Consider the following 26,221-nt stretch of genomic DNA (forward strand, 5'->3'; position numbering starts at 1 on the left):
TGAAAACCACAACTCCCAGACTGCCACGCGGAGGGGGGCAGGAACCGGAAGTTGGCCCGGAGGCGGGGCCTGACGTGCGCCGCCGAGACTGCGCGAGGCGAGGGATTCAGGTACGCCTGGGACTCGTTGGGTGGACGGACGTGGGGCCAAAGGGGTCTGACTTGGGGCTGCCGCCTGGTTCGTAGGTGGGACAGATGCCGGGAAGCAACCTTCGACAGTCGTGTGGCCTGGTGTCCTCCACCCTCTTGGTGCTTTCCCTTTCTGCCACCCCTCGCACTAGCAGGCTGTGGGCCAGACGGGGCCCACAGGCGGGGTACTCTCGGGCCTGGGGTCTTGGTGTTCTCGTGCTGAAGGTGCCAGAGGACTGGAGCCAGCTTCGGTGGACTAAAACTTAGAAAATGAGAGACGCAAACAGTTGTGCAGACAGAGGCTGGCCCGTCACTTAGGGCCCAGCGATATGCTCGTCAGGTGGGATTTGGGTTAGAAAAGATCTGAGGCTTCTGTCAACTCAGAGATGGGGATGGGTGGAGAATTTATTAAATCAGTAAGTATTTATTGAGCGTCTGTTATGTACCAAGCCCTTTTCTAGGCATGTAGGATAGAGTAGTGGACGAAACAAACAGAACACCTGCTTACGTTATAGGAATGGGGAAGTTCAGACAATAAGTAAAACATGTGCCATGTTGAACAGTGATATGAGAATAAATTGAGGCAGGTAGCCATATAATTATCTAGGGGAAGAGCATTGGAGGTAGACACGACAGCAAGTGCAAAGGCTCTGAGGTGGGAATATCCTTAAGTATGTTAGGAGCAGCAAGCAGACCAGAGAGTGCAGAGGACACTCGATGCGGGAGGTAGATCTTAATGAGCAGTATAGGCCATTGTAAGGATTTCAGTTATGTACTGTAAGTGAAATGGAGAATACTGCATAGTTCTGAGCAGAAGGGTAACATAATCATAAAACATTTAGGATGCTTGTGTTCTGCAAGGCTCAGTGCTGAGTACTGGGGGTGCGCACCTGAATTCTTTATCCTCTCTTCCCTGGGAGAGCTTGTAACGTAGTGGAGAAACAGACCAACTGTCAGTCAAGGCTGAGGTAGATAATTGGAGCCCCATGGAGGCAGAATGGACACCATTCCCAAATCCTCAGCATGTAACTATTTGTTAAATGATTGAGTAATTGAATAATTCCAGTACTTGGTCCTGGACCTGTAATGGAGGCTCAGAAAACATTTTTTAATGAAATGAAATGCTAAATCTGGGCATAGATAATGTCTCACACAGATTAAGAAGGTTTGTTTTTCTGTGATGCCCAATTTCATGTTTGCTTTCTGAGAATCACTAGATAGCAAGGCTCTATTCAGTATTTACTGAGCTTCCATTTTGTGCCAGGCCTTGTGCTGGCCACTGAAGATACAGAGATGAAAAAGATATGGTCCCTGCCCAATCTGCTATATTTCAGACTCTTTGGTAGTGGTTGGAATTGCCTTCATTTGATTTTCAATATTGCTGTATCCCAAGATCCTCAGGGACTATAGGAACTTGGGGAGGTCTGAGATACAAGGAGGGGACTAGGAAGAAGGGAATAGGGGTGGTAGTGGTAAAATTCAGTTCAACAAACATTTATTCAAACACTGCTGTTTGCAAGGTTCTACATTGTGAGCTCTTACAGTATTTACGTAAATGTAAGTACACAGTCCTTCCTGCAAAGGAATGCAGTTTGATGAGAGAGAAAACATGAGCACAGACCTTCCAGTTTTCTAAACAGCAACGGAAAACTCAGCAGCCCCTCCAGCTACTTCAACCCTAGCTCTCTTTTCTCCTTCTCAGCCAGACTTCTCCAATGAGACATCTACATTCATTACCTCTTAGTCGTTCCCCAAAAGGGTCTGACAAAGAGGAGGAGCTCAATGGATATTTATTGACTGAACGAATGGACAAACAGATGAGAATACAAAATGCTGTGGAGTTCAGAGGAGGGAAAGCACATGGCTGTTAAACTGGCATTCATTTAACAAATTGGTGTTTTCTCACCCTAATAAAATGAGGTTGTTAGGTGTTGGACCAGTTTATCTTAAAGTTTTCATTTTTCTTTTTTGAATGCCTAAATGCAGAAAAATGCAGATGACTCTGATGATGGGCACAACAAAACTTGCTCAGTCATCTAAAGGAATGGGTATAATGAGACTGGCTATCTTTTCTTAAAGGTATTTCTAATCAACATTGCCATTCATATGTGAACAGTGCAGTGCTTCTGAAATGCTTAAGAATAACTTGGCCTTTTCCTCGTTTTTCTAGAAATAATATGTACACTACTAAATTTTGTGTATGTCTTAAATTCATAGTGACACAGTCAATGGTATAAATAAATACATTAAAATTTGTACTGAGTATTAAAGGACTCCTGAGCATAAGTAAACTTTAGCCTGTGCAGGAAAATGAACACAAATTTCTAATCTGTAATTTTGAAAATCTAGAATGTAATTTACTTGGCCATATTCAGGAATATATCTGGTGGTTAAATGTTTACATGATGTGTGATGAATACCCCAAAACTGCTCAGAAGACTTACCTTTTTAGAAAGCCTGAAAGAACAGCACTGGAAGAGATTGAATAGCCTGTATTTCATGAGTAGTTGCTCCATGTAAGGCAAATGAAATAGGTCTAGTTCTTGCAACAGTCCTGGGATGTAGTATTATCCCATCTCAAAGAACCAGTGACAGAAAGTTAAGTGCTTTGGCTGTTATCCTACTACTCACAGGTAGCAAGCTGGGAAGCATGGCTAAATCCTAGGACTGCTACGTTTCCAGTACAACAGCCTATTATGTCTAAATGAAAAACAACTAGGGGCACCTGAGTGGCTCAGTCAGTTGTGTCCACCTTCAGCTTGGGTCATGATCTCACAGTTCGTGAGTTCGAGCCCCGCCATTGGGCTCTGCTGACAGCAGCCTGGAGCCTGCTAAGGATTCTGTGTCTCCCTCTCTCTCTGCCCCTCCCCTGCTCATATTCTATCTGTCTCTGTCAAAAGTAAACGTTTAAAAAAAATTTTTTTTAAATGAAAAACAACTAAAATTTGGCCTCATTTTGAGCATTTGATGGAGTATAAGAAAACAGTATGAGCTTAACACTAGAAATGTTTGCTAGTAACAGGAGTCAGAACATTAGAGAACTAAATATAATCCTCGGACTCTACTTGTCTCTGTAGTGGGTAATATTTATATAGTTAATATAAATGCAGTTTATTGGTTTACGAATTTTAGAAACCACCAAGAGAATAGACAGAGGCCAAGAGGGTTAATTTTGATGACACATCACAATGTAGAGCCTGTCTTAAATATGTAAAATTAAAGCCTCAGCTTACCAAATTGGAACATTAAGGGTGGAAGAGAGAGAGAAGGCAAGATTAGGGTGTTTATTTTCGGAGCCTAACCTTAAGGAGTCAGAGGGTAATACATAAGATTGTTGAACAAGAAGTAGAAATTTAAAGGATATTCTTAAGCATAGTAAAGATGTCTTCTGGTAATTGTCATGACAGAGGTATGGGTATTGGACTTACCTTCTGATAAAAAAGCTGTAAAACTGGACAGATTATATGAAGAAACTGTTTTCAGCATTGGACAGTAAGCAGGACAAGACTTATCTTTGAGAGAAGTGGATTTGAGATGGACTATTGGCTTAAATGTAAAAACTAAAATTATAAAGGTATTTCTAGAAAGCAACATAGAATATCTCTGTGCTTTTTGGGTAGGCAAAGATTTCTTAGAAGACACAGACAGCATTAACTTTTATAGTTAATAAAAAAATAAAGTTAAAAAGTTAAAGAAATAAAGTTAATTAAAAATGATAAATTAGACTTGGTCAAAATTTAAAATTTCTGCTTAACAAAAGCCTTGTTAAGAAAATGCACGAGCAGGCCACACACTGGGAAAACCGCTTCTCAATACCCATGTCTGAAAAAAGACTTGTATCCAGAAATATGATAAACTTCAACAGTTCATTAATAAAAAGATAATTCAAAAATGAGCAGAAGACTTGATCAGAAATCTTATGAAGATATATTATGAATGGCCAATAAATTACATGAAAAAGTGCTTAATATCATTAACAATCAAAGAAATTCAAATTAAAACACAGCTAGGTTCTACTACACAAGAATGGCCAAGATTAAGAACTCTGGCAACAGCAAATGTTGGTGATGCTGCAGATCATCTAGAAGTCTGATTTGTTGCTGACAGCACTGTAAAGTGGTGCGGTCGCTTTGAGAAACTGATGGCAGTCTTTTGTGAGTTAAATAGGCAACTATCCTATGCCCCATCAACTCTGCTGTTAGGTACTTGGCCAACAGATATGAAGACATACGTCCACAAAAACACTTGTGTGAGAATGTTCTTAGCAACTTTATTCATAGTAGTTCCAAATTGGAAAAATCTCAAATGTTCATCAATAGGGAAATAAATTATGGTATATTCATACAATGGAATTCTGCTCAGCAATTAAAAGGAATAAACTACTAATACATGAAGTAACATGTATGATTCTCAAACACGTTGAGGGGGAAAATGTCAATGTCAGTGTTTGAATCCATTTATATGATGTTTTATAATAGGCACAGTTAATCTATGGTTATAGAAAAAAAACAATGGTTGCTTTTGTCGGGTTATGGGAATGGGATGAAGATTGACTTGCAAAGTGCAGAAGGAAAGGAACATTCTGGAGTGATAGAAATGTTCCATATCTTGGGGCACCTGGGTGGCTCAGTCGGTTAAGCATCCAACTTTGGCTCAGGTCATGATCTTGTGGCTCACAGGTTCAAGCCCCACATTGGTCTCTGTGCTGACAGCTCAGAGCCTGGAGCCTGCTTTGGATTCTCTGTCTCCCTCTCTCTCTGGCCCTTCCCCTCTCAAGCTCTGCCTGCCTCTCTCTCTCTCTCTCTCTCTCTCTCTCTCTCTCTCTCTCTCTCAAAAATAAATAAACATTAAAAAAAAAAAGAATGACTAAAAAGTTTAAAAAAAAAAAAAAGAAATGCTCCATATCTTGATGAGGGTGTAAGTAATACACCTATGCTTTTGTTAAAAACTCATTGAGCTGGTATGTTCTCTCCACACACACAATATTGAGCTGTACCTAACCTTTGGGTTTTACTGTATGTAAAATATACCTCAAAAAAAATTTAAAAGTCAGTGTAACAGAAAAATAAGAGGGGGTATTATGAGTGATTTGAATTCTAGTGTTTCATAGGGAGTTGATAAAAGTTAAAGTTGATTCAAGAAGTAATGGAAAGCATATGATTTCAGGATAAGGAGTTAATTACCGGATGAACTAAAAAGACCTGATTAACAGGTTGGCACTAGAGGTGGAAGGGATTGGAATGAGGATCATTACTTTTCATTATAAATCTTTTTTTTTTTTTTTACCATATGCATGGATCATATTACATACATTTGCTTTTGCAAAGCTATACTTTTCCGAAGATGGTGGAAATGCACTGGACTCAGAGGTGCAGCCATGAACAATGGACATATGTGACACTTAACTGTAGGCTAGAGTGGTTTTTTTAATTTTTAGAGAGAGAGAGTGTGAGTGGGGGAGGGGGCACAGGGAGAAAGTGAGAATCTTAAGCAGGCTCCACACTCAGCCTGGATTCAGACGTAGGGCTCAGTCTCAACAACTGTGAGATCATGACTTGAACTGAAATCGAGAGTCAGACGCTTAACTGAGCCACCCAGGTGCGCCTAGAACATTTTTTACTTATAACCTTTGCAGGGATTTTGAACAGCAGTTTGAAATTATGGCCCTTGTTTAGTGTGCCATAGCAATGGGTTCTCCATAGTTTCCTACCTCAGCACTTCCGATGGATATTAAGTTTTCTCACTGGTGACTGTGGCTTTCAATGCAGTGATACTTAACTGAGTTGGGAGAAGGAATACATAGTTTGGAAAAACAAATTGTGATACATCACTAGCAACCTAGAATTCTTGGTTGGTTTCAGGTAACTCTTCACCATATGTTTTTGGCTAGCTCTTACCTTCCTAGGATATTTCTAGTAGTGGACTTCACATATAGTAGGTGTTCAATAAATGTTTGCTAAAGGAATAGTTCTAAATGTAAACTGAAACATAATGGAGGAGGTGGCTTTTGCCATTTCTGTCCCACCCTCAACTACTACATGCGTTTTGAAGAACACAGTAAATGACTTGACCACCTGTGTCACTGCAGCCGTGAATCATTGGTGATTGCTAGGAGCTGTCAGGAGCTGTGCTTGTCTTCTAAAAAGTGGATTTAGCCTCCTTGGTACGGAAACATTTCTGGGCTGACCCATTTCTCTGGAAGACACAGACACTTTTCTCCATTCAGTAAGTCTGTGTTAATGTTTCCCACATGTCTACTCCTTCAGCAACACAGTAATGCTATTTGACATTGGGATGCAGGGGAATACCTCTGTAGGTGAAATAAGGTGACATCTCACGTAATTGTGCCTTTTTCTGACCTGGGTGAAAAGGACAGAAGACTAAGCACATGGACTGGAAATTGGAAGGGAGTGCTCGGAAAACAGAGTCACGCGTGCTGCAGGAGCAAGAAGTCATCCTAGAGGACACAGGTGAAGACAGCATCTCTGAAAGCTTCCAGCTTCTACAGATTGATGTGGAATGTGAGCATCTGGAGGGAGAGACACTGCCCACAGGCAGTGCAATGTGGTGCTCAGTAAGTGCAGCGAGTTGCCTGGCCGTGGGCTTTGCGATGGTGCTATGTCCCAGAGACCCCTGTTCTGAGGGTAGGTACTAGTACCAAAAAGACTAGGAATGAGTTTGGTGTGCTCCAAAATTGGATGAATTTCCTGCTACTGGTTTAAGGTTTCAGTTCCACTTGAGTCATAAGAAAAGTATATAAAGTGCAAGAGGAATTTTTTTTAAGTTTATTTATTTATTTTGAGAGGGAGAGAGAGAGCACGAGACGGGGAGTGACAGAGAAGGAGAGTGAGAGAATCCCAAGCAGGCTCTGAGCTGTCAAAACAGAGCCCTACGCAGGGCTCGAACCCACAAACTGAGATCATGACCTGAGCTGAAATCAAGAGTCGGACACTTAACCGACTGAGCCAGCTGGGAAGAGGAGTTTTTGATACACCTCAGAAGGGTCAGGAAATCTAAGCTCTGCCTTAGGCCCTGTCCCTAATACATTTACTTCGGGCATATCACTTCTCTTTTCTGGGGCTCTGCTTTCTCTTAACACAATCCAGTCTTTTTTTTTTTTTTTTTTTTTTAAGACTAATATCTTTGTTCTCTCCTAACTTTAAATCTAACTTAAAAAATAATTAAGTAATTGTTTTGAATATTCATTTTCCTTTTTGTTGCTTACAAAGTTCTCAAACAATTTTTTCTCGATGACATAAGAAAAATGTCCAAAGAAAACAGAGACACTGGGAAAAGATAGTTGCAGCAAAGAAGAGCAAAAGAAAGCAAGAAAAAGAAAGAAGAAAGGCCAATCGTGTAGAAAATTCAGGTAAAAATAAATCCGATTGCTGGTGTAGTCATTTATCTCTTTACGGACTAGTATCTGCATGTTCTTAGGAGAGTAGGAATATTGTTTTTAAGGAAAAACAAACCTCTTGGAGGTAGGACCTGTTGTTCTGTTTTTGGGGGAATCAAAGTTTCAAAGACAGAAAAGTTTAAGGCTGCCCTGAAACACATAGTGAACATATGTGTTTATAAGCTCAGAGGTAGAAGGAATGATAACCACAGGAGCTAACGTTTATTGAGTGCTATGTGCTAGGTTCATTGCTAAGAATTTTACATGGCTTACCCTGAGGGGTAGGTGCTTTTATTATCCCCATTTAGTAGGTGAAGAGACTGAGGCTCAGAAATTAAATAATGTGCCTAAGACTATCTAGTAATAAGTAAATGGACTGAACTCTGAGTTAGACTCAGCAATGTACTCCAGAGCCCACACCCCTCACCATTCAGCTGCACCCAAATGAATAAATATCTTGTATGAGTTTCAAGTTTCTCTTTATGTACAAAAAATATCACTTGGCTGGGGAGATTCTTTTCCAACTGAATGTATTCCTCTGTTTTCCCACTTTTACTCCTTTTTGATATTTCTACTTCAGGCATCTGCCCCCAGCACAGCAAACGTTTTCTGAGATCCTTAACCAAGGAGAGACTTTTGGAAGCCAAACACTCAGGACCAAGACTCTGTATTGATTTGAGTATGACCCACCACATGTCTAAGAAGGTAGGACATCCATTAAGCTCTGAATTCCTGCTCACATGAGGGACGTCCAGAAGGGAACAGCTTTGACAAAGAGCAGGACCACTTCCAGCCTCTGTAATTCCGTAGTAAACCAGCAAAAGTGTTTAGTTTTCTCCATATGGCTTCTCAGTTCAAATTGGCTGTTATAAAGAATCAGGAAGAGAATAGATACCCTCTGGTTTAGTCTGCAAATTTTATCTGATCTTCTGTTTTGAGCCCCACCTTGTTGTCTCAGTGTTCATGGTGTCCCCGGTCTAGGTGGAGCCTTTCATGTTCAGTCCTCCAGAAATGAAATCTGGCTTTCTACTGGGGAGAGGAATATTTGCCTAGTTACATGTTGATGAGATGACCTTGTAGGAGGTCTTCCTATAACATATGTGTTTTAATCGTTTTCCATTCACCCCATTGGTAAAGGAGGGATTCCACCCTAGGGTTTTGGGGATGGCTGAAGAAAACACACTTGACATTGGACAGATAAGAATGATAGCAGTTTATTAGTTACGTGTACTCAGCCCAGGGGGAGGAGGACACTGCATGCCATGCAGGACCACATGGGATTATACTTGGGGACAGAATGAACACAGGGGCTGTGGGAGGCAGGCTTTGTATATCATGAGGGTGGTGTACTCCCTGGTTCCTGCAGGAAGATGTGATTAATTTTCTGGGAATAACTCCATGGGCTGGCAGGGAATTGAAACTCACTACTTGGGGATAAGCAGGAACTAGCCTGGTCCCTTTGACAGAAAGGATTGTTTAGCTGGGGGGCCTTGTCTATGGGAGCAGAACTGGGGGAAGAGCTTGCATTTATTTGGACTTTCAGGGCCTACCTGGTTTCACCAGATGTCTAGGAAACACACAGTATTGGGCCTTAATTTTTGGCCTTACACCAAAAACCAGGTTCTTCTGTTTGCCAACATCTCTGTCGTATATGCTGGTGTTTGCGTGTTTTTCAGAGAAACTAGGAGGACTGAAGATTTAGGGTTCGTACATGGAACCTCTAAGTATAGCCCTCTGAAAAGGTCAACCAAGAATTTTCTACTGTTTATTTTAATTGAGATCAGATTAAATCAAATCCAGAGTGTTTTTTTCTCTCCTGACCCAGATCAGGCCAGATTGTGAAACTACTTTTCTTTTTTTTTTTTTTTAATTTTTTTTTTTCAACGTTTATTTATTTTTGGGACAGAGAGAGACAGAGCATGAACGGGGGAGGGGCAGAGAGAGAGGGAGACACAGAATCGGAAACAGGCTCCAGGCTCCGAGCCATCAGCCCAGAGCCTGATGCGGGGCTCGAACTCACGGACCGTGAGATCATGACCTGGCTGAAGTCGGACGCTTAACCGACTGCGCCACCCAGGCGCCCCTGAAACTACTTTTCTTAAGGTGATGTCTCTGAATCAGGATGGAAAGTTAAAACCTCTGACCCTGTTACATCTCCTAGAGTTAGGGTAAGGTGCCAATTTTATTTGATGGAGTATAAAACATGTCTGTTTAGTAATCTAACCTTTTAAAAATAAACAGTAAATATCACATGGTAAAATTTTAGATATGAGCTAAAAGAACAATTCCATATATCATATTAGATATATAACAGCAGGTCCAGAGGAGAGAGAGTTCAGAGTCTTTCCATTAACTCACTATTTTTGGGCTAGTATCATTACCTTAACTTTGATCTATAAGGTGTGTGTGCCATGGAGTGTAACATGCATGCTCACATATACCCTCCGTACTCATTCTTGGAGTAAAAGGGGCCATTCTAGTTCATTCAGGTTTCTCAGAGTAGCATTCAGTGAACTTACTGAGTAACCATTTGTTTTGTTGTGTTTTGTTTTGTTTTGTTTTGTTTTATGGTATGGTATGGTTTTTTGTTTTTTTGTTTATTTGTTTGTTTTTTTGAGAGGGAACGTGTGAGCCCGGGAGGGGTAGAGAGAGAGGGAGAGAGTGAGAGAGAGGGAGGGAGGGAGGGAGGGAGAGAGAGAGAGAGAGAGAGAGAGAGAGAGAGAGAATCTCAAGCAGGCTCCACACTGTCAGTGCAGAGCCCAGCACAGGGCTCAGACTCATGAACTGTGAGATCATGACCTGAGCCAAAATCAAGAGTTAGATGCTTAACGAACTGAGCCATCCAGGCATCCCTAACCATTTGTTGGTAGTGAATTTAGAAAGAGTGGGCATGCTTCTAGTCTGAGTTGTCGTTATTTCTTTGAAGGAGTTAAGTAGACTGGCTGGACAGATCCGAAGGTTGTATGGTTCAAATAAAAAAGCTGACAGGCCATTTTGGATCTACCTCACTGGATTCACAACAGACAGTCACCTGTATGAAGAGTGTTTGAGGATGAATGATGGATTTTCTAGTTACCTGGTAAGCCTCATTTTGCATATTACTTGAAGTGTCATTTGAAAAGTAGATTGTATGATAATAGTAAATTTTTTTTAACTTTTTCGTATTTTTATATAAAAATATACGAATTCTATATTTTCACTATTGCAATCTAAAAAACTTTAGAATCTCTCATCAGTTCTTCTGTTTCTAAACTTTCATCCTTCCACTGCATTGGCAGACTAATATTACCAGGTATCTAGGACTGTATTTTGTATTCTGTGTGTTGTATGCTAGACTGTATACTCCACAAACGTTTTGGGGGAAATGCTGTGACTCCTTTCTTGTTTACAGTAGTGCATAATTAGGGAGCATGAGTTATGGGGGAAGAGAAAATCCTTATGAGAGTAATGTGGACTCAAGGTGAGTTTTAGGGAGCATTCAGTTACTTTTTATCTCTTTCCCTAGGGTCCCATGAATGTGGTGATCATAATACAGGCAACAATCCAGAACACTTCCTAAGAAGTGCCACTAAAAATGTCTTGTGTGTTTGTGTTATGTAGCTGGGACTGGGTGGTGTGGACTTTTCCTAGGGAGGTTCACAGAGGAAGAGAGTATGAAACGTGCCCTGTGTGGTCCTGCAGTTAGTTGTGGTCGCTGTTACTGTCTGAGTGTCTCTCCTACAGTACAGCCAGTTCCTGCTTCTCTTCTCTGTGCGGGTTTTATGATTCTCGTACGTGAGCCCCACAGACCCACTCTTAGGGTCACCTGGTTCCCTTGCTTTCCCATCTTCATGCCTTTCTTAGGTGATTCTCCCCATTTTCATTGCTACTTCCTTTTGTATGTGTCTATCTCATCTCTTTTCAGAAACCAAGTTCCAGCATTCCCTTCATTAGAAGGTTGTCCCTGGTGTTGTCACTCCCTCATCTGTTGTCCTGGGGCGTGCTTCCTGTACATCTGTTAGGGTGTTGTATTACTTTCTATCTTGTTTTGTGGAATGTCCTTTCTACTTCCTCTCCCCATTGAAGTACGTTGTGAGAACAGATTGTCAGACATGTGTCCCCTTGATGCACTTAGAGCCATGCCTAACAGAGAATTGATGCCTGGTAACTAGATGCTGCAGTGTGGGCTGTGTCTTAACCTAGTTCACACTACATTGGATTATTTACATTTTTCAGCTAGACATAACAGAGGAAGACTGCTTTAGTTTATTTCCTCTGGAAACCCTTGTGTACCTGACTCCTGATTCAGAACATGGTATGTACTTTCCTGCATGGATTCATGTAGCACTTTGTTCTAAACCCTGTGTTTGATTATCCCCTGTGTCAGAATTTATTAAAGCCACCCAAGGTGTATCAAAAAAAACAAAAGGAATGAACATTAATTGCACACCTCTTATGGGTGTATACCTCACTACACTTTGCACATGTCCTACTATGTGTGCACAGCTGCACAGATCTAGGGTCTCCAGCCTCATTGGATATTGTGACCTACCTGGTAGTCTTTTCCAGTTTCCCTGGTCAGCTCCCCTCCTTGGCCCTTCTTGGATCAATGTTAGATATGTGTTTTTTCCAGAAAATCAACTATTTCACATACTTTTCAAATTTATTGGTATTAAGTTGATCTTAGTATTCTTTCCTAATTATTTCACATTCCTCTGTAATTTTTATTTTGTCTCCTTTATGAATCCTAATGTTGGTTTGAGTCGACTGCCTTTTTTTTCTTGGTTAGATATGCCAAAGCTTTGTCTTTTGAGAAAATTAGCAAATCTATTACCTTTTTGTTTCCTACTTTATTAAATTTCTACTTTTATCATTAATAATTCTTTCCTTTTACTTTCTTTGGCTTTAGAAATTATAAAACAGATTTGATCTCAATGGCCTTCATTTTTTCATTAGCTCTTGAAGATGTTGATCTAAACAAAGTTTACATCCTTGGTGGACTTGTGGACGAAAGCATCCAGAAGGTAAACGTGCATTTTAGACCTAACAGCTATATTTTGAAAAGTGGGGCTTCCTTTCAGAGGTAGCTGCCCTATCATAATCTTACCCAAAAGGCCTAAGAACTCAGAATAGGAAGAAGGAACCTCTCCTGCCTCAGCTGGCCCTCCTGCTTGTGAAATTCCCTTTCTCATCAATGTTAGTGATCCTGACCTGGCAGTCCAGTCAGGAACTGGCATGGGGAGTGTTTGGTAATTACATAAAGAGCCGTTGTTGAATTTCTTTTCTCCTGTCTTCAGTTCTGCAAGGATAACTCTGATCTTGACCAAGGAAGCATTGATTCAGCATTCTTACCACCTAATTGTTCTTTATGAGAGTGGAGTTTGTTCCTTCTTAGGCCGTCTTTTCTGCTGACATAAGTTTTATCCTATAATTTTGATGTCAGTAAGACTGTGCGGATTTCTTTTGTTGAGTTGGAATTTTATTGGAATAATTGGAGTTTTGAAATATATTTCTATTATACACACATTTGTTGAGATAATTATTATTAGTTTATATCACTAACATATTGCATACACAATAAATAATGATATAATAAGGTCTATAAAAAGAACTACAGTGAGAAATAAGTCTCCCTCCTATCCTTGTCCTACAGTGCCCCCCACCTGAGCCAACCACTATTTTCTTGTGTATACTTCTTGGTATAATCTATGATCACACAAGTGTTTGTGGGTATATTACATATATGTATTTTTTAATATATGTGAGTGTATTTTGGATATTTTTTCATATCTGTAGAGATATACACACATATTTAATACAGGTGATACTTTTTTTAAAAATTTCTTAATGTTTTATTTAGTTTTGACTGAGAGAAAGAGAGACAGAGCATGAGCGGGGGAGGGGCAGAGAGAGAGGGAGACACAGAATCCGAAGCAGGCTCCAGGCTCTGAGCTGTCAGCACAGAGCCCGACGCGGGGCTCAAACTCACGGACTGCGAGATCACGACCTGAGCCGAAGTCGGACACTTAACCGACTGAGCCACCCAGGCACCCCAATACAGGTGATACTTAACTGAATTGCATTTATTCTAAAAAGGTCAGTGTTCTGGGGTGCCTGTGTAGCTCAGTTGGTGGAATGTCTGACTCTTGGTTTTGGCTCAGGTCATAATCCCAGGGTCGTGGGATCGAGCTCCTCATTGGGCTCTGTGCTGAGTGTGGAGCCTGCTTAGGATTCTCTCTCCCTCCCTGTCTCTCCCTCTGCCACTCTCCCCCACTCTCTCTCTCAAATAAATAAAATGAAAAAAAAAAAAAGTCAGCATTCCATGATTCATAGTGATAATCTAAAAAACAGGTGGGGGCTGGAGATAGAAGAATGCTAGAATGCTGGGTGTTAGGAGCGCCTGGGTGGCTCAGTCAGTTAAACATCTGACTCTTGATCTCGGCTCAGGTCATGATCTCCTGGTTTGTGAGACGCAGCCCCGCATCAGGCTCTGCACTGACAGTGCAGAGCTTGCTTGGGATGCTCTCTCCCTCTCTATGTGTGTCCCCTGCTCGCGCGTACCCTCTTTCTCTCTCAAAATAAATAAACATTAAAAAAAAAAAAAGAATGCCAGCTGTTAAATGAGAAATACATAATAGAATTGAAAAATCATTATTTTGTTACTCCCAGTATAATCACTGATTGACGGAACTGATTGAACAAAAAGCGTGGGAGAACTGGCTATTCACACAGTCTCCCAAATGTTGCCCCACACATCACAAAGGCACAAATGTGCCATTACAATGAAGTGAACTGGAGGTCACCATCTTACCAGATGTCCAAACTTAGAATCACCAGTGTTGACACTATGTGCCTCCCAATGTGATGGAATCTCACTTGCAAAGTGTTCTTACTGAAAACTGTTTAAACTACATTTAGTCATGAAGAAACAGGATGTGAGGCATTCTGCAAAACAGTTGGACCACATTTAAAAAAAAAACCAGTGTAATGAAAACGGAAATAGTTAGGGGGCTGTTATAGATTAAAAGAGATTAAAGAGACATAACAGCCAAATGCAGTCTCCCACAGCAGAGTGATAGCTTTTTCTTTTGAGTCAGAAAAGTCTAGAAGGTCAGTGAGCAGGGTACGATCAGTGATGTGCAGTTTTAATACATTGTCTTCTCTTATCGCTCCAGTCGTGTTTAAACTGAAAAATAATTGGCACAATGATTTGCCACACGTATAGAACTTTTTGGTTGTTACTGCAGAGTTTGGCTTTCACACAGAAAATATGCTGAGAACATTTCTTCAAGGGGAATCGTTTTATCTTTAAATGTTCAGAGGAGCAGAATCTAGACTGTGAGCTCCTCCAGGGCAGCATCCAAGTCTCTTACTAACTTTGAATTCTTGTACTCCAGTTCAAAATGATTGTAAAAGAATAGACTTAAAACAAAAAAAACCCCACCTAGACCATATATGCAAAGGGATGTTATTCTTCAAAGAAGGCTTTTGAGCAGCTGTACCTTTATGTTATGTGAATCGCATCACATAACACATTTTGGAAGTTCTCTCTTGGAATTGTTTTATGTGAGTCTGAGAAGCAGGTGGTCCAGTGTCAGGACAGAGGTGCTAGGTCTGCTTCATGCTGCTCCAGCTGGTCAGACCACACTGTTGGTGGCCAGTCGATCATGACACAGTGGGAAAGGACAGTGACAAGCTGCAACAAATTCAGATGAGTTTGGCCTGAATGATGAAGAGACTCAAGGGGGAGGCGACAGAACTGAGACTGCCAGAAGGATGCACAGGGCATGATCCCTGCTGTGGAGTACCTGAATGGCCGTCTTGTGGAAGAGACATTTTACTTGCTTGGTATGGTCCTGGGGCGATGGGACTAGAAAAATTAGTGGAAGGCTCAGGGAAAACAGAAAATTTGGCTCCCTGTCAAGAATTTCCTATTAATCCATACTGTCAAAAGTAGAATAGGTTTCCCCAGGATGCCTGTCCTAAGGATTGTCCCTTTCAGGACAGAGGCCACTTGGAAGAGAGGCCATAAGGATAGACCAACATTGGATAGATGATCGGAATAGAATAATTAACTATTGAGGCCCCTTCCAATAGTTAACTATTGGAAGTAATCTATACCAGTAATCTAACCAGTAATCTAAACCTTTCTTTTTAATCCTGAAATTGTAAGTAGGTAGATGATCTCTCCAGAGCTTCTTACGAAGTGGCAAATATAATTTAAATTTGAGTTCATGACTCAGGAACATCTTTAAAGGGATATTAGTTATTGTACTCTGACCCTAAATGGCCTCAGATTTGGGGGGTTTTTTAGTTTTTATGACTGCTTTCTGCAGTTTTCAGATCCCTTCCTTTTACTTGGGCTGAGTGCTCTCACACCTTATTGCTGTTTTGTATGTGACTTGAATCCCTTCTCCCTTTTCTCTGATTTGCTGCTGTCAAATGGCTATGGGCTGAAAACTCCAGATCCAGAATTACATCTTACCGACTTAGGGTCAGGAGTGTTCTCCTCTGGTTGATTAGATTGCTTGAACTTTTGGATGCAGATTGTGGCTGCAAATAAATATGCCTCCTTTTACTTATTTCCTTCTTGGTTGTAAATAGTAATAAATGGAAGCTAGTAGATAGATGACTCCCAAGTGAGTGAGATGTCTGCTGCACAAGCCATTTCTTACTTAGAACAGGTAAATACTCTTCATTGTCTGCAGTTCCTTCATTCTCCCTTAGGCTACTGATTTTTAATACTTACCATTTAATTATGATTACAGATGATCATAATTATACAGATGGAAATTGGAGTGGTGGTAAATGGGGTTTCTCATAATTTGCTATGCATATTACAATGAGAATATCTTTATCATTTTCACCAGAAAAATATTTAACTGTGATTTACAGAAGGTGACATTTCAAAAAGCCCAAGAGCACTCTGTCAAGACAGCCCGCTTGCCAATCCAGGAGTACATGGTCAGATGCCAGAATCGGAAAAACTATCATTCAGAGATCTTGGCCATCAATCAAGGTACTGCTTACATGGCCCACGCTTTTTTTTTTTTTTTTAAGTTTATTTATTTAATTTGAGAGAGACAGCGTGAGTGGGGGAAGGGCAGAGAGAAAGGGAGAGAGAGAGAGAGAGAGAGAGAGAGAGAGAGAGAGAGAGAGAGAATCCCAAGCAGACTCCATGTGGTCAGCGCAGAGCCTGATGGCTCAAACCCATGAAACTGTGAGATCATGACCTGAGCTGGACGCTTAACTGACTGAGCCACCCAGGCGCCCCTCACTTGGCCCACATTTAACATGTGTTAATTCTGGTGCTGCTCCTTTGCATTATGTTTACATATGAGCAGACCTCAAAGCAGTACCCCGTGACTAATGTGCTCAGATTTTATTGCATGCAGTTTGTGACAAGTATTCTAGCCTCTCAGATGCACTTGGCATTTTCTTCCTGGATCCCAACCAACTATGTTAAAGATGGGTGAAATTGTCCACTTGGCCTAGAATGCGGTGTTCAACCCATCAGTGAACTGTGAAGTCCTATTTGTCCAGAATTCAGTCCAGGAGCATCTTGGCTGCTCCCTTCCCCCTCTCAGCCATTCAGAGACCCTCCTTTGTGTTCCATTGTACTGTTTTCCTCTCAGTGCTGCGGCACTGTCCATTCACAGGCTCGTCATCTCTCCATGTTAGCTGAGGTCCTTGTGGCAAGAGGGTCCGTGTGTGGTGCACAGGTTTGTTAAATGAAATATTCCAGAACACCCTTTTCCTCATCAGTCATTTACTACTTTTTTCTCAGTGTGGTCACTATTTTCTTTTTACCCTCTAACAGTCTTTGATATCCTATCTGCATACTTTGAGACTCAAAACTGGCCTGAAGCATTGAAGAAAGGAGTTTCTTCCAGAAAAGGCTACGTTCTTCAGAACTCAGTGGAGTGATGGACAGACAGCCTAAGAAGTTGCAGGGGTGGGGAAGTTGCTGAAGGTGCCTTGACCGAAAAGCAGAGCAGAGGGTGGCGATGGCACACACTTGCCTTTACTTCACATCTTGGATCTTCACTAGAATATAAGTTACTAATAACAGGGACCACATTTTACACTCTTTTCTATCTCTGAGTGCCTGGCTCACAGGAAGAGCCCAGATATATCACTAAGTAAAAAGTTTACATAACCAGGAATTAGCCCAAAACTACATGGCTTTGGATGTATTAATTCATCTTTTATGTACCTATTTGTGAAATACCTATTCTTTAGAGATAGCTTAAATAATTAAATAATTATTATTATATCGAGTTTAATTTTCACTCAACTGGTATCAAGTTGTAGCACTTTCTCCAGCCTCCTCTGTTCATGGTGATTTTCCCCAACTCAGCGATACACTCTATGTGTTTTGCAGGATCCTAACCTAGCCCTGCTTTAAGCCCCCATAGCACTTTGCTCCCACTTGTAGCTCCCACCCTGTCTCTCCTGCTCTGAGTATGGAGTGGAGGGTTTCTCTCTTCCTAAAGGTAGCCTCCTAACAGGACACTTTGTGGGAGTATCTTTGTATCTTTCTGAGCCTTGTGCAAACTAGTTTCTTCATATATATTTATAATCAACAGGCAGAATTGAAGAGCAAAAATACAGTATTGGTAAGTCTAACTTAAAAATAACCAGAAAAGAAAAAAAGTAACCAGAAAATACATTGCCTCTGACGCAAGTATGTTGGATAACCTTTCATTACACAATCTCAGTGATCCCTTTTCTCAGGTCTTAGTTACATATAGTTGCTTCAGTTACTCTGGCCAGCTTGGGTTAGTAAACTTGAAAGCTAAGCAGTTAGCAAATTCAGAGAATATATTCTGTAGCTCCAAAGAACCAAAACGTTATTTCTCTGCTCTCTCCCCTCCCTTTCATGATTTAATCCTAAAGGAGCTATCATCACTTGATAAATTCTATCAATATCTTTGTATTAAAAACAGCCCTCTTCAGGAAACATCTTTAGGAATATATAATGCTCCTTGGTCTTTATCACTGTATTAAATGAGTTCTATAATCTCTGTCATCCAAAAGGGACCTCCTATGGCTAGGCTTCAGGGGTGACTCTTATCATACTCTCAGGGAGGTCTCTGGCCTCCGAACACTGACCTGGATCATCTGCCAGGCATTTTTACCTCTAAAGACTTTGCTTACAATAATCAAATGGCATGGAAGAATTTCCTCTCCAACGCTATCACTTCTACCATTTTTTTTAAAGCCTAGGCAGGAAGTTTTGGACTTGGCTTCAGAGATCCTCATCTGTGTTATTTACAGAACCAACAAAAAGCTGGATATATGCAAAATATCCTAACATGAACATTAAATATTCTATAACTGTTTCATTTTTAATAGCAATCATATAAGAAATACATCAAACATTGAAGTGGACAAAGATTACAAAGTACTATATAAAGTATAATCCTATAATTTCAGTTTAAAGAATATTCACATACATTATGTCTATAGTGCATTTGCTTCTTTATACTTTATGTATTCTCATTTTCTCTGGTGAACATGTTTTACTTTTACCAGAAAATAATTGTTATTTTAATGCTTAATTCCAGTTTATTATAGAAGCTGCACTTCAGCCAAATTAAAGGAGTTACACCAAATAAACCTTAATACTTTTAGTAAACTTTATTGTAAAGAAAAAAGTACATCATTATTTTATAATGACTTTTCTCACCCACAAGAACATGGGTGGCAACTAGTAACATGTTTATAAAAATATTTTACTTAGAACTGTAATAAGACAATGTGTACATTCACATTATGTCTTCTGACGGTTTAATGGGGAGAGAGAGGTTCACCTGAAAAAAATTTTCCCTAGGAAACCCATAGTCTCTTGGGTCAACTGACCCATAAAAAATTACATCTAACTTTCTGCCAGTCTGGAGAAGATTTGTTTTCTTTGATCTGCTGTCATATGTTCACAAGCTTCCAAAATGTTTGCCAAAATTAAGGTCTGCTGAATGGTTTTTGCCTTAACCCATATTCTTCCATTCATTCCAAATACTATCTCCAGTGGGTAGAGTTTTCCCACTTCCTGAAGGATTTCACAGTCTGGAGCCAGCAGCCTGGTGAGGAAAAGGAAAGAAAATGAAATTTAACCAAGTGGTAGGGTGTGACCTGAGTCTCTTTTAGCAGAAGACTTAGTTTCTGGATAGTTCTCCATAGTTATTCAAATCCCCACCAACATCATCCAAGAAAAAGGTACATGACATTTGCTGCCCCCTTTCATCCAAGCACACTTAACCAGTACACTACAGGTCACAACAGTGGGTTATATCCTCTACAAAGAAATCAAAGTCCCTCTGTCACCAACTTTACAGAAAATACATACAAAGTTCTCCTGTATCGTCAGAGCACCTTAATTCTAGGCTGTAGAATTGTAACTTTTGTATTATCTATGGTGCTAAACAAACCAGCTTATTTTGCTGACCACGTAAGCTATTTCCTGGTATTAAATTCAGTACTTGGAGAGAAACATTGACTTTCAAACCACAAGGGTGCTGCTTCTCTGTCTTGAACTTTGTCCAAATCTGCAGAATAAGTAGCAAAGAGAGGCATGTAACACTGAGCTCTGAGCTCAGTGGCTCTAAGAGTAAAGCTCTTTTAGCAGGACATAACTTTGGGTAGGTAAAGGTCTAAACACCTAACAGAATCTACCTCTGGGAACTATTAAATCTACCAGGACAGAATAGCAGGAATCTTACGGGAATATCTGCATAAGCTTCAAGAGTACATCAGCCTACCTGTATTTGGCCCCCATTACTAGAGAAATCTGGTGATTTTGTACAATTGTAAATTGCGTCTATATTCAAATGACTTAGGAGGAGGAAAGGCCAGTTTTCACATCTGATTTTCTGGGAAAGAAGCCCAAGACTTCATATCAACACAAAAACTACACCACCAGATACATCTGAATTTAGTGTATTTACATGAAGAGAGGATGGGACTAAATGCATGAGTGTACAATGGTGTTAAAATGGACACTGATTTTTAACTTTGAGGAGATTCAGACATTGTTACAAAGAATCCAATCCCAAAAATCAGTCAGCTTTCCAAGGATAATTATAAAAGAAGACAGTCAAGCCAGAAGGCATTAGGACTTACTTTCTAATTAAGCCCAAAGTCACTTTAAAAAGCAGACCATCCTGTCCAATCACACCCATTCCATTGGCTCGTCCACAGCTGTCAATACAGACCATCTCTGGTTCCATATCTTTATTAGCAACCACAAATTGGCCATAGATGAGATCTCCAACCTAAAATGATAATTTAAAAAGTTCATTTCCACTCAACAAATCATTCTATAGGTGCTGCTATGGGTTCTTTCCCGTTGGCAGCAATGCCTGCCATGTATACTTCTGTGCCTAAGGGACCAACTATCTTCCAGAATACCCAGAGTCACTCGAGTTGACTCTTTAAAAAGGCAACATTACCCAAGTGTGTCCTCCCCAGAATGGGAGCTATCTCAAAGACAAGAGAACATTCTTTAGGGTTACGCCATCCAATATGGTAGCCATTACCCACATGTAGTTATTTAAACTTACATTTAATTAAAATTAGATCCTCAAAATTCAGTTCCTCAATTTCATTAGTCACATTTTTAAAAGTTATTTTTTTGAGAGAGAATGCACGTACATGCATGGACAAGGGGCAGAAAGAGAGAGAGAGAGAATCTTAAGCAGGCTCCATGCCCAGCATGGAGCCCAATGCAGGGCTCAATCTAGTGACCATGAGATTATGACCTGAGCCAAAATCAAGAGTCCGTACTTAACCCACCAAGCCCCTCAAGCGCCCAGCATTAGCCGCATTTCAATGCTCAACAGCCATGACATGGCCAGTGACTACCATACTAGTCAGTGCAAATGTAAAACACTAGCATCATCACAGAAAGTTCTATTAGATCACACTACTCTAGGGACTTACAGAAGATTGGTGGAAGAAAACTCCAGGCATGTCAATTATTCAAAGCAACATGGAACAATGGTAATTCATTGGTATTTAAGGCAAGATTTACTTAACTTCATAGAACTGAACTTCAAAATGATGAAACTAAAGGAATGGAGAAGAGTGAATTTGTTCTGTTACTATATCTACTATTTGTTGGTGACTAGCAACTAAAGAGGAAAAAAAATTCTTTGCATTTCAGAAGCATTTGGTCTTGGAGGGCAGTGGGGATGTACATATAAATAACCAAGTTCATTTAAGACTGAATCCAGTAGGTGCTAGAGTAAAGTTATAAGGAAAATGATTGTAAATGAGGGATGGTTTTACAGAGATGATGGTGTTTAGCCTGAGTCTCAAAAGATGAGCATGTGTTCCATAGGCTAAGGTAATAGAGCAATCAGAAAAAGCAATCCAGACAGAGGGAACAGCATAAGCAAAGGTACAAGGGCAGGGACTTATGAGTTCAGTAGTGCTATTTTTTTTTTTTTATAAGGTAGATTTATTTTGAGAGAGGGGGAGAGAGCACGAGCAGAGGAGGGGCAGAGAGAATCCCAAGCAGGCTCTGCACAGTGTGGAACCTGACATAGGGCTCAAACCCACGAACTGTAAGATCATGACCTGAGATGAAATCAACAGTAGGATGCTTGACTGACTGAGCCACCCAGGCACCCCTCAGTAGTGTTATTAAATAGTTTGGAGTGGTTCAAGTATGGCTGCACGGAGGATATAATTATAGATAAGTGAAGACTTCTGGAGTATAATGCCAAGGAAATCTGTAGGCGTTAAAGATTTTTTTTTTTTTTTTTTTTGAGTAAGGGGAGTGTATGAGACTGTCAGCTCTCAAAAGCCTGGATAGAAGGGCAAAAGTGTACAGGCAGGGATGTTAATGAAAAGATCACTGAAGTACCTGGTTAGCTTGGCTGGTTAGGCACTGGGCTCTGTGCTGATGGTGCAAAGCCTGCTTGGGATTCTCTCTCTCTCCCTCTCTCTGTCTCTTCCCCACTCACACACGCACTCTCTCTCTCAATAAATATTTTTTTAAAAAAGGAGGTCACTAACCAATACTGGTCAAAAAGTAGCTAACGTCTGATCTTGAAAAATGGAAGGATACAGGAATTAATGTGCAGAAGATCAGAGATAGAATCAAACAGCATCAGTAAGATTAAGCAACTAAAGACACATGAGAGGTTAGTGAAAAGGGGCAAAGGCATCGCCAAATTTCTGGCTTGGGCAGACAGAGAGAGTGTGGCTACACTACCAGAAGAGTCCAAATTGAAAACCTGAAGTAACAGGATTGCTCCTCTGCCAGCTCCAAGCAGAGCTTGTGGGAAAACAGTGATGCGACTGAAGTTGTGAGATGGCAGTCCCAGGACTTAACAATCAGGGTGGATGGGTGGCTGATATGGCAATCTGCACTACTTAATCCTCCTTCCTCCTGAAGCCTATGGCCCACTTCCTTGTCCAGTGGATATAGACATAACAAATAACAATAGAGAGGACAGAGCCTTTCAACTCAGTACAAATGAAACAGCCCCCAATATAGCAAATGTAAATAAGCATGCAACTCTAGTCCCAGAGCTGGACACTGGAAAAAACTCTTACAGCCTGAAGTGATTACACAGATGCTCAGAGATCAACCCAGAGAAGTGGGAAAGTAAGTCATGCTTAAGAGAGAATTCAGGTAGCATTCTGGATATTTGAGTGTTGCTGGATATTTCGATGCTTTTTCTTATTTTTGAAAGCAAAGGCCCCCATCGTTACCTGCACATTTGGTCTGTTTCTTTTAGTTGCACCTTCAAATGCCAAGTAAGACAAAGAAGCTGGCTCACTCCCTCCAACATCAACTTTGAATATATCTCCAGATTTAGCTGTCACTATGCCAATCACGTGGTCTCCTTTCACTGGGACATACTACAAAAAAACAAAAAAAAAACAGAATGAAGTGACAGCCATAAATGGCAATCATTTCCACTTTATCTTCAGTAAGTCTTTAGTGATTACTTCACTGTTTGTCATTAGAGATATTTAGAAAATATTGTGAGATTCAAGTCTACAAATTAATACAAATCAACAAATTTGATCATATGTTACTTTCAGTAAAAGAAAATCAATCATAAACTCTTAGGTTTACAGTTTCAAATACTCTGTTCATTTCAGCCAGTATCCCATACATCTTGTATCCTTATCAGAAAGTCCCTAGCTTCTGCTTGCATATTAAGTCTAGTGCTACACGGGGTCCTCACAACCAAGTAAGGCTATTTCATTGACAATTTTTCCCAAATTAAAGTCTTTCCTTATTCTAAGAGAAATTTAATTCCCTGTGACATCCGCTCATTGAGCCTGGTTCCGTCCTTTGGGACGCCAAAAGATACGCCTGGTGCTCCTTTGGGATTTTGAAGGCAACGACCATGTCTTACAGTTCTTATCCTCTTATACACCAAGATTTCCAGTCTCCCCTCTCTCCTGGCCGCCCTTCTCGAGTCACGTTCCATTTGTTCACGGTCCCTCTAAAGGAGATGTAGAGGTGGGCACAAGACTACGGTGGCTCTAGACTAGCATTAACAGAGGGATCCAGGGCCCCATCCCTGCCTCTTCCCAGAGCGGGGATATCACTTTCACGGCCGTACCACCTCTCCAGAGTCCCAACTCACCCGTTTCTGCTGCGAGTCCACCCAGTAAACGCCACCGCCGCCGCCGCTGCCGCCGGGCTCCTTGTAACGGAGGCGGCCGCACTTGGTGACCAGAAGGCGGTCACCACAGCGCCGCAAGCCCGGGCCGCACACTACACGCACCCGGGCGCGCACCCCCGCATTCAGGCGCAGCGGTCGCTCCCCGGTACCTCCTGGGCCTTCTGCGTCCTCCTGCTCTGGCAGCAGCAGTTCCTCACCCGGGAGCACCACCTGATCTAGCACAGTGCGAGCCGCCCGTGCCCTGCCTCCCGCAAGGGATTCGGCCGCGACAGCCACCACCCCTGCCATACCCGGAGCCACCCAAAGCAATTTCTCACTTCCGCTTCCGGCCCCGCGTCCAATCTCCAGCCGGCCCAAGGTTTTCCGTTTCCGGTAGTAGCGGTCTATTGGAGACCCTACGTCCACGAAACCTGCGAGCTGTGGGCTGGAGGGTTCCGCCAAGGTGGCTGCGATAGTGTCTCTACCCCGCCACCTATTTTGCAGTCTCTGCAAATCGGCACTCGAAACACGCAACTTGAGTCGATGGCACATCCTTCACTTAAGATGTTTCAGGTCGCACCGCAGGATTCAAGACGCTCATACGTGTGGTGTGGTTTCGTAGCAACCTTGGGGACTGAGCAGAGAGGCTTGGGGAGTCAGTCCTTTCCTTCCGACCGCCCTCAGAAGGAAAAGTATTTTCCTTTTCCAAAAAAAAACCGAAAAAAACAAAAAAACTTTTTTTTAGTGGTTGCTAGATATCTATTCACATCATGGAAAACAAAGAGAAGAATAAAGAGAAAATAAACAAAAGGTATTAGTCTTGCTCCCATTTGTCTTCGGCTAGCTGTCAGCTAGTTCTCATTCTTTGTAGCCCAGGGTCTTAAACCTGATGAATGAATGCATGTTAACATTTTGGTGTGTATTTGTCCCCAGACTTTTTTCCCTGTGAATATACAGATGCCCATGCGCATTTCCACATAATTGAGCTACCCCTACATGGTCCGAGGAATTAGTAACTGCAATTAAATCCTTGAGGCTACATTCCATGGAGTACACTAGGTACCCAGGTGAGAAGCAGCTGAATTCCAAATCCATAGCATATCAGGACTGCTCTTACTTCTAGGCTCTTTCTTGAAATCACTGTTTCCTCTATAAACTAGCACCTCCAGTTAGCGCTTGGTCAGATTCCCCAATAAGGCTGAGAGCTCCTGGGGACTGGGAGGGATTGGCTTCCAACATGAGTTATTAGATTTGGGGGATGTTTAAGACGGATCATCTCTAACATACCCTCCAAATTTGGCAAAGTGCTGACGAGCCAACTGAGTAAGAGTATTAAGAGGCCAACTGAAATGTAGCTTTTTACAGCCACATTGTATAAAGTGTTCTTGTTCGGTTACCCTGGCAGCAGGGATGGTGTAGATTGTTTTTTCCCTCCTCCCCAATCTAACTCATTTCTAGAGGCTCTGGAATCAGTGGGTATTCGATGACCAAGACCACCTGAATCGCGGCTGGCCCAAGCAAGGCCATGCCGGAAGTGGGGCCAATGGCCTCCGGTATGGGCCAGGCAGAGAGAGAAGTCGGAAAATGACCCCAGGATTGTCCTTTGCGCACCCCACGTTGACAGAGAAGTCTCTGGAAAAAAAAAACTCGGCCCAAACCTGGCTAAGAAGGTCTTCCGAGTCCACCACCCTGTGAGGGAGGCACGTGGGTACCCTCCTGGCTCATTCCTAGGTCCACAGAAGACATACGGCATTCTACAGTGTGCCGTCGCCTGAAGACCGGAAGCTGGGCCGGGAGGGGCAGGCCGCAGCTCCTCCCCGGCGGGGCCCTCCCGACACACCCCCAAGGGGCAGGCCCAGGGGGTGGGGCGCGCGGGAAGGACGCCGGGCTTTGAGCCGCGTGCTGCCACGGCTGTGCTTCGCTACCTCGGCGCTCTGCCGCCTCTGTTGAGCGAGAGCGCCCGGCCGTGGCCGGCGTGGTGGGCGCGTGGTGGGCAGGGCCCCGGAGATGCTGAGGTCCTTCCGCGTGCGGGTGAGTGGGGAGTCCAGACCGCCAGCGAGTATGTGGAGCCTGGTTCCTCGCAGCGG

The 26,221-nt window shown here is 41.9% G+C and overlaps 2 protein-coding genes across 6 annotated transcripts; one reads left to right on the forward strand and one right to left on the reverse strand.

Moving 5' to 3' along the window:
• The first annotated feature begins 7 nt into the window (after window positions 1-7).
• TRMT10B (tRNA methyltransferase 10B) lies at window positions 8-17,784 on the forward strand. Of its 5 annotated transcripts, none has more exons than XM_040481731.1 (9): window positions 8-110; window positions 6,500-6,702; window positions 7,389-7,497; window positions 8,105-8,229; window positions 10,451-10,603; window positions 11,740-11,818; window positions 12,460-12,527; window positions 16,399-16,522; window positions 17,324-17,784. In XM_040481731.1, exons 2-9 carry the CDS (start codon window positions 6,517-6,519, stop codon window positions 17,428-17,430), a joined length of 951 nt encoding a protein of 316 aa, XP_040337665.1. In that variant the 5' UTR covers window positions 8-110; window positions 6,500-6,516; the 3' UTR covers window positions 17,431-17,784. The 5 variants fall into 5 exon arrangements, with proteins under 5 accessions (XP_040337665.1, XP_040337667.1, XP_040337669.1 ...); XM_040481735.1 differs by having other exon boundaries at window positions 48-110; window positions 6,505-6,702; XM_040481732.1 differs by lacking the exon at window positions 8-110 and adding an exon at window positions 142-313.
• A 1,347-nt stretch (window positions 17,785-19,131) lies between these two features.
• EXOSC3 (exosome component 3) lies at window positions 19,132-24,466 on the reverse strand. The gene is made up of 4 exons (XM_040481737.1): window positions 24,117-24,466; window positions 23,227-23,376; window positions 20,626-20,777; window positions 19,132-19,586 (listed from the first exon to the last, which is right to left on the reverse strand). The coding sequence occupies exons 1-4, from the start codon at window positions 24,441-24,443 to the stop codon at window positions 19,385-19,387; spliced, it is 831 nt and encodes a 276-aa protein (XP_040337671.1). The 5' UTR covers window positions 24,444-24,466; the 3' UTR covers window positions 19,132-19,384.
• Between the last annotated feature and the right edge of the window lie 1,755 nt (window positions 24,467-26,221).

Source organism: Herpailurus yagouaroundi, unplaced genomic scaffold, assembly GCF_014898765.1.
Source record: "Herpailurus yagouaroundi ecotype Mexico unplaced genomic scaffold, PumYag 160, whole genome shotgun sequence".
Taxonomy (NCBI): domain Eukaryota; kingdom Metazoa; phylum Chordata; class Mammalia; order Carnivora; family Felidae; genus Herpailurus; species Herpailurus yagouaroundi.

What these genes read in the sequence shown, in the direction of transcription:
- TRMT10B (XM_040481731.1), top strand. Translation starts at nt 6,517, where the DNA reads ATGGACTGGAAATTGGAAGGGAGTGCTCGGAAAACAGAGTCACGCGTG. An exon ending in ATGGATTTTCTAGTTACCTG is followed by an intron (nt 10,604 to 11,739) that starts GTAAGCCTCATT and finishes TACATTTTTCAG; the next exon opens with CTAGACATAACAGAGGAAGA. An exon ending in GATCTTGGCCATCAATCAAG is followed by an intron (nt 16,523 to 17,323) that starts GTACTGCTTACA and finishes ACCCTCTAACAG; the next exon opens with TCTTTGATATCCTATCTGCA.
- EXOSC3 (XM_040481737.1), bottom strand. Translation starts at nt 24,443, where the DNA reads ATGGCAGGGGTGGTGGCTGTCGCGGCCGAATCCCTTGCGGGAGGCAGG. An exon ending in GAAACAGACCAAATGTGCAG is followed by an intron (nt 20,778 to 23,226) that starts GTAACGATGGGG and finishes TTATCATTTTAG; the next exon opens with GTTGGAGATCTCATCTATGG. An exon ending in ACTTTGGGCTTAATTAGAAA is followed by an intron (nt 19,587 to 20,625) that starts GTAAGTCCTAAT and finishes TTTCCTCACCAG; the next exon opens with GCTGCTGGCTCCAGACTGTG.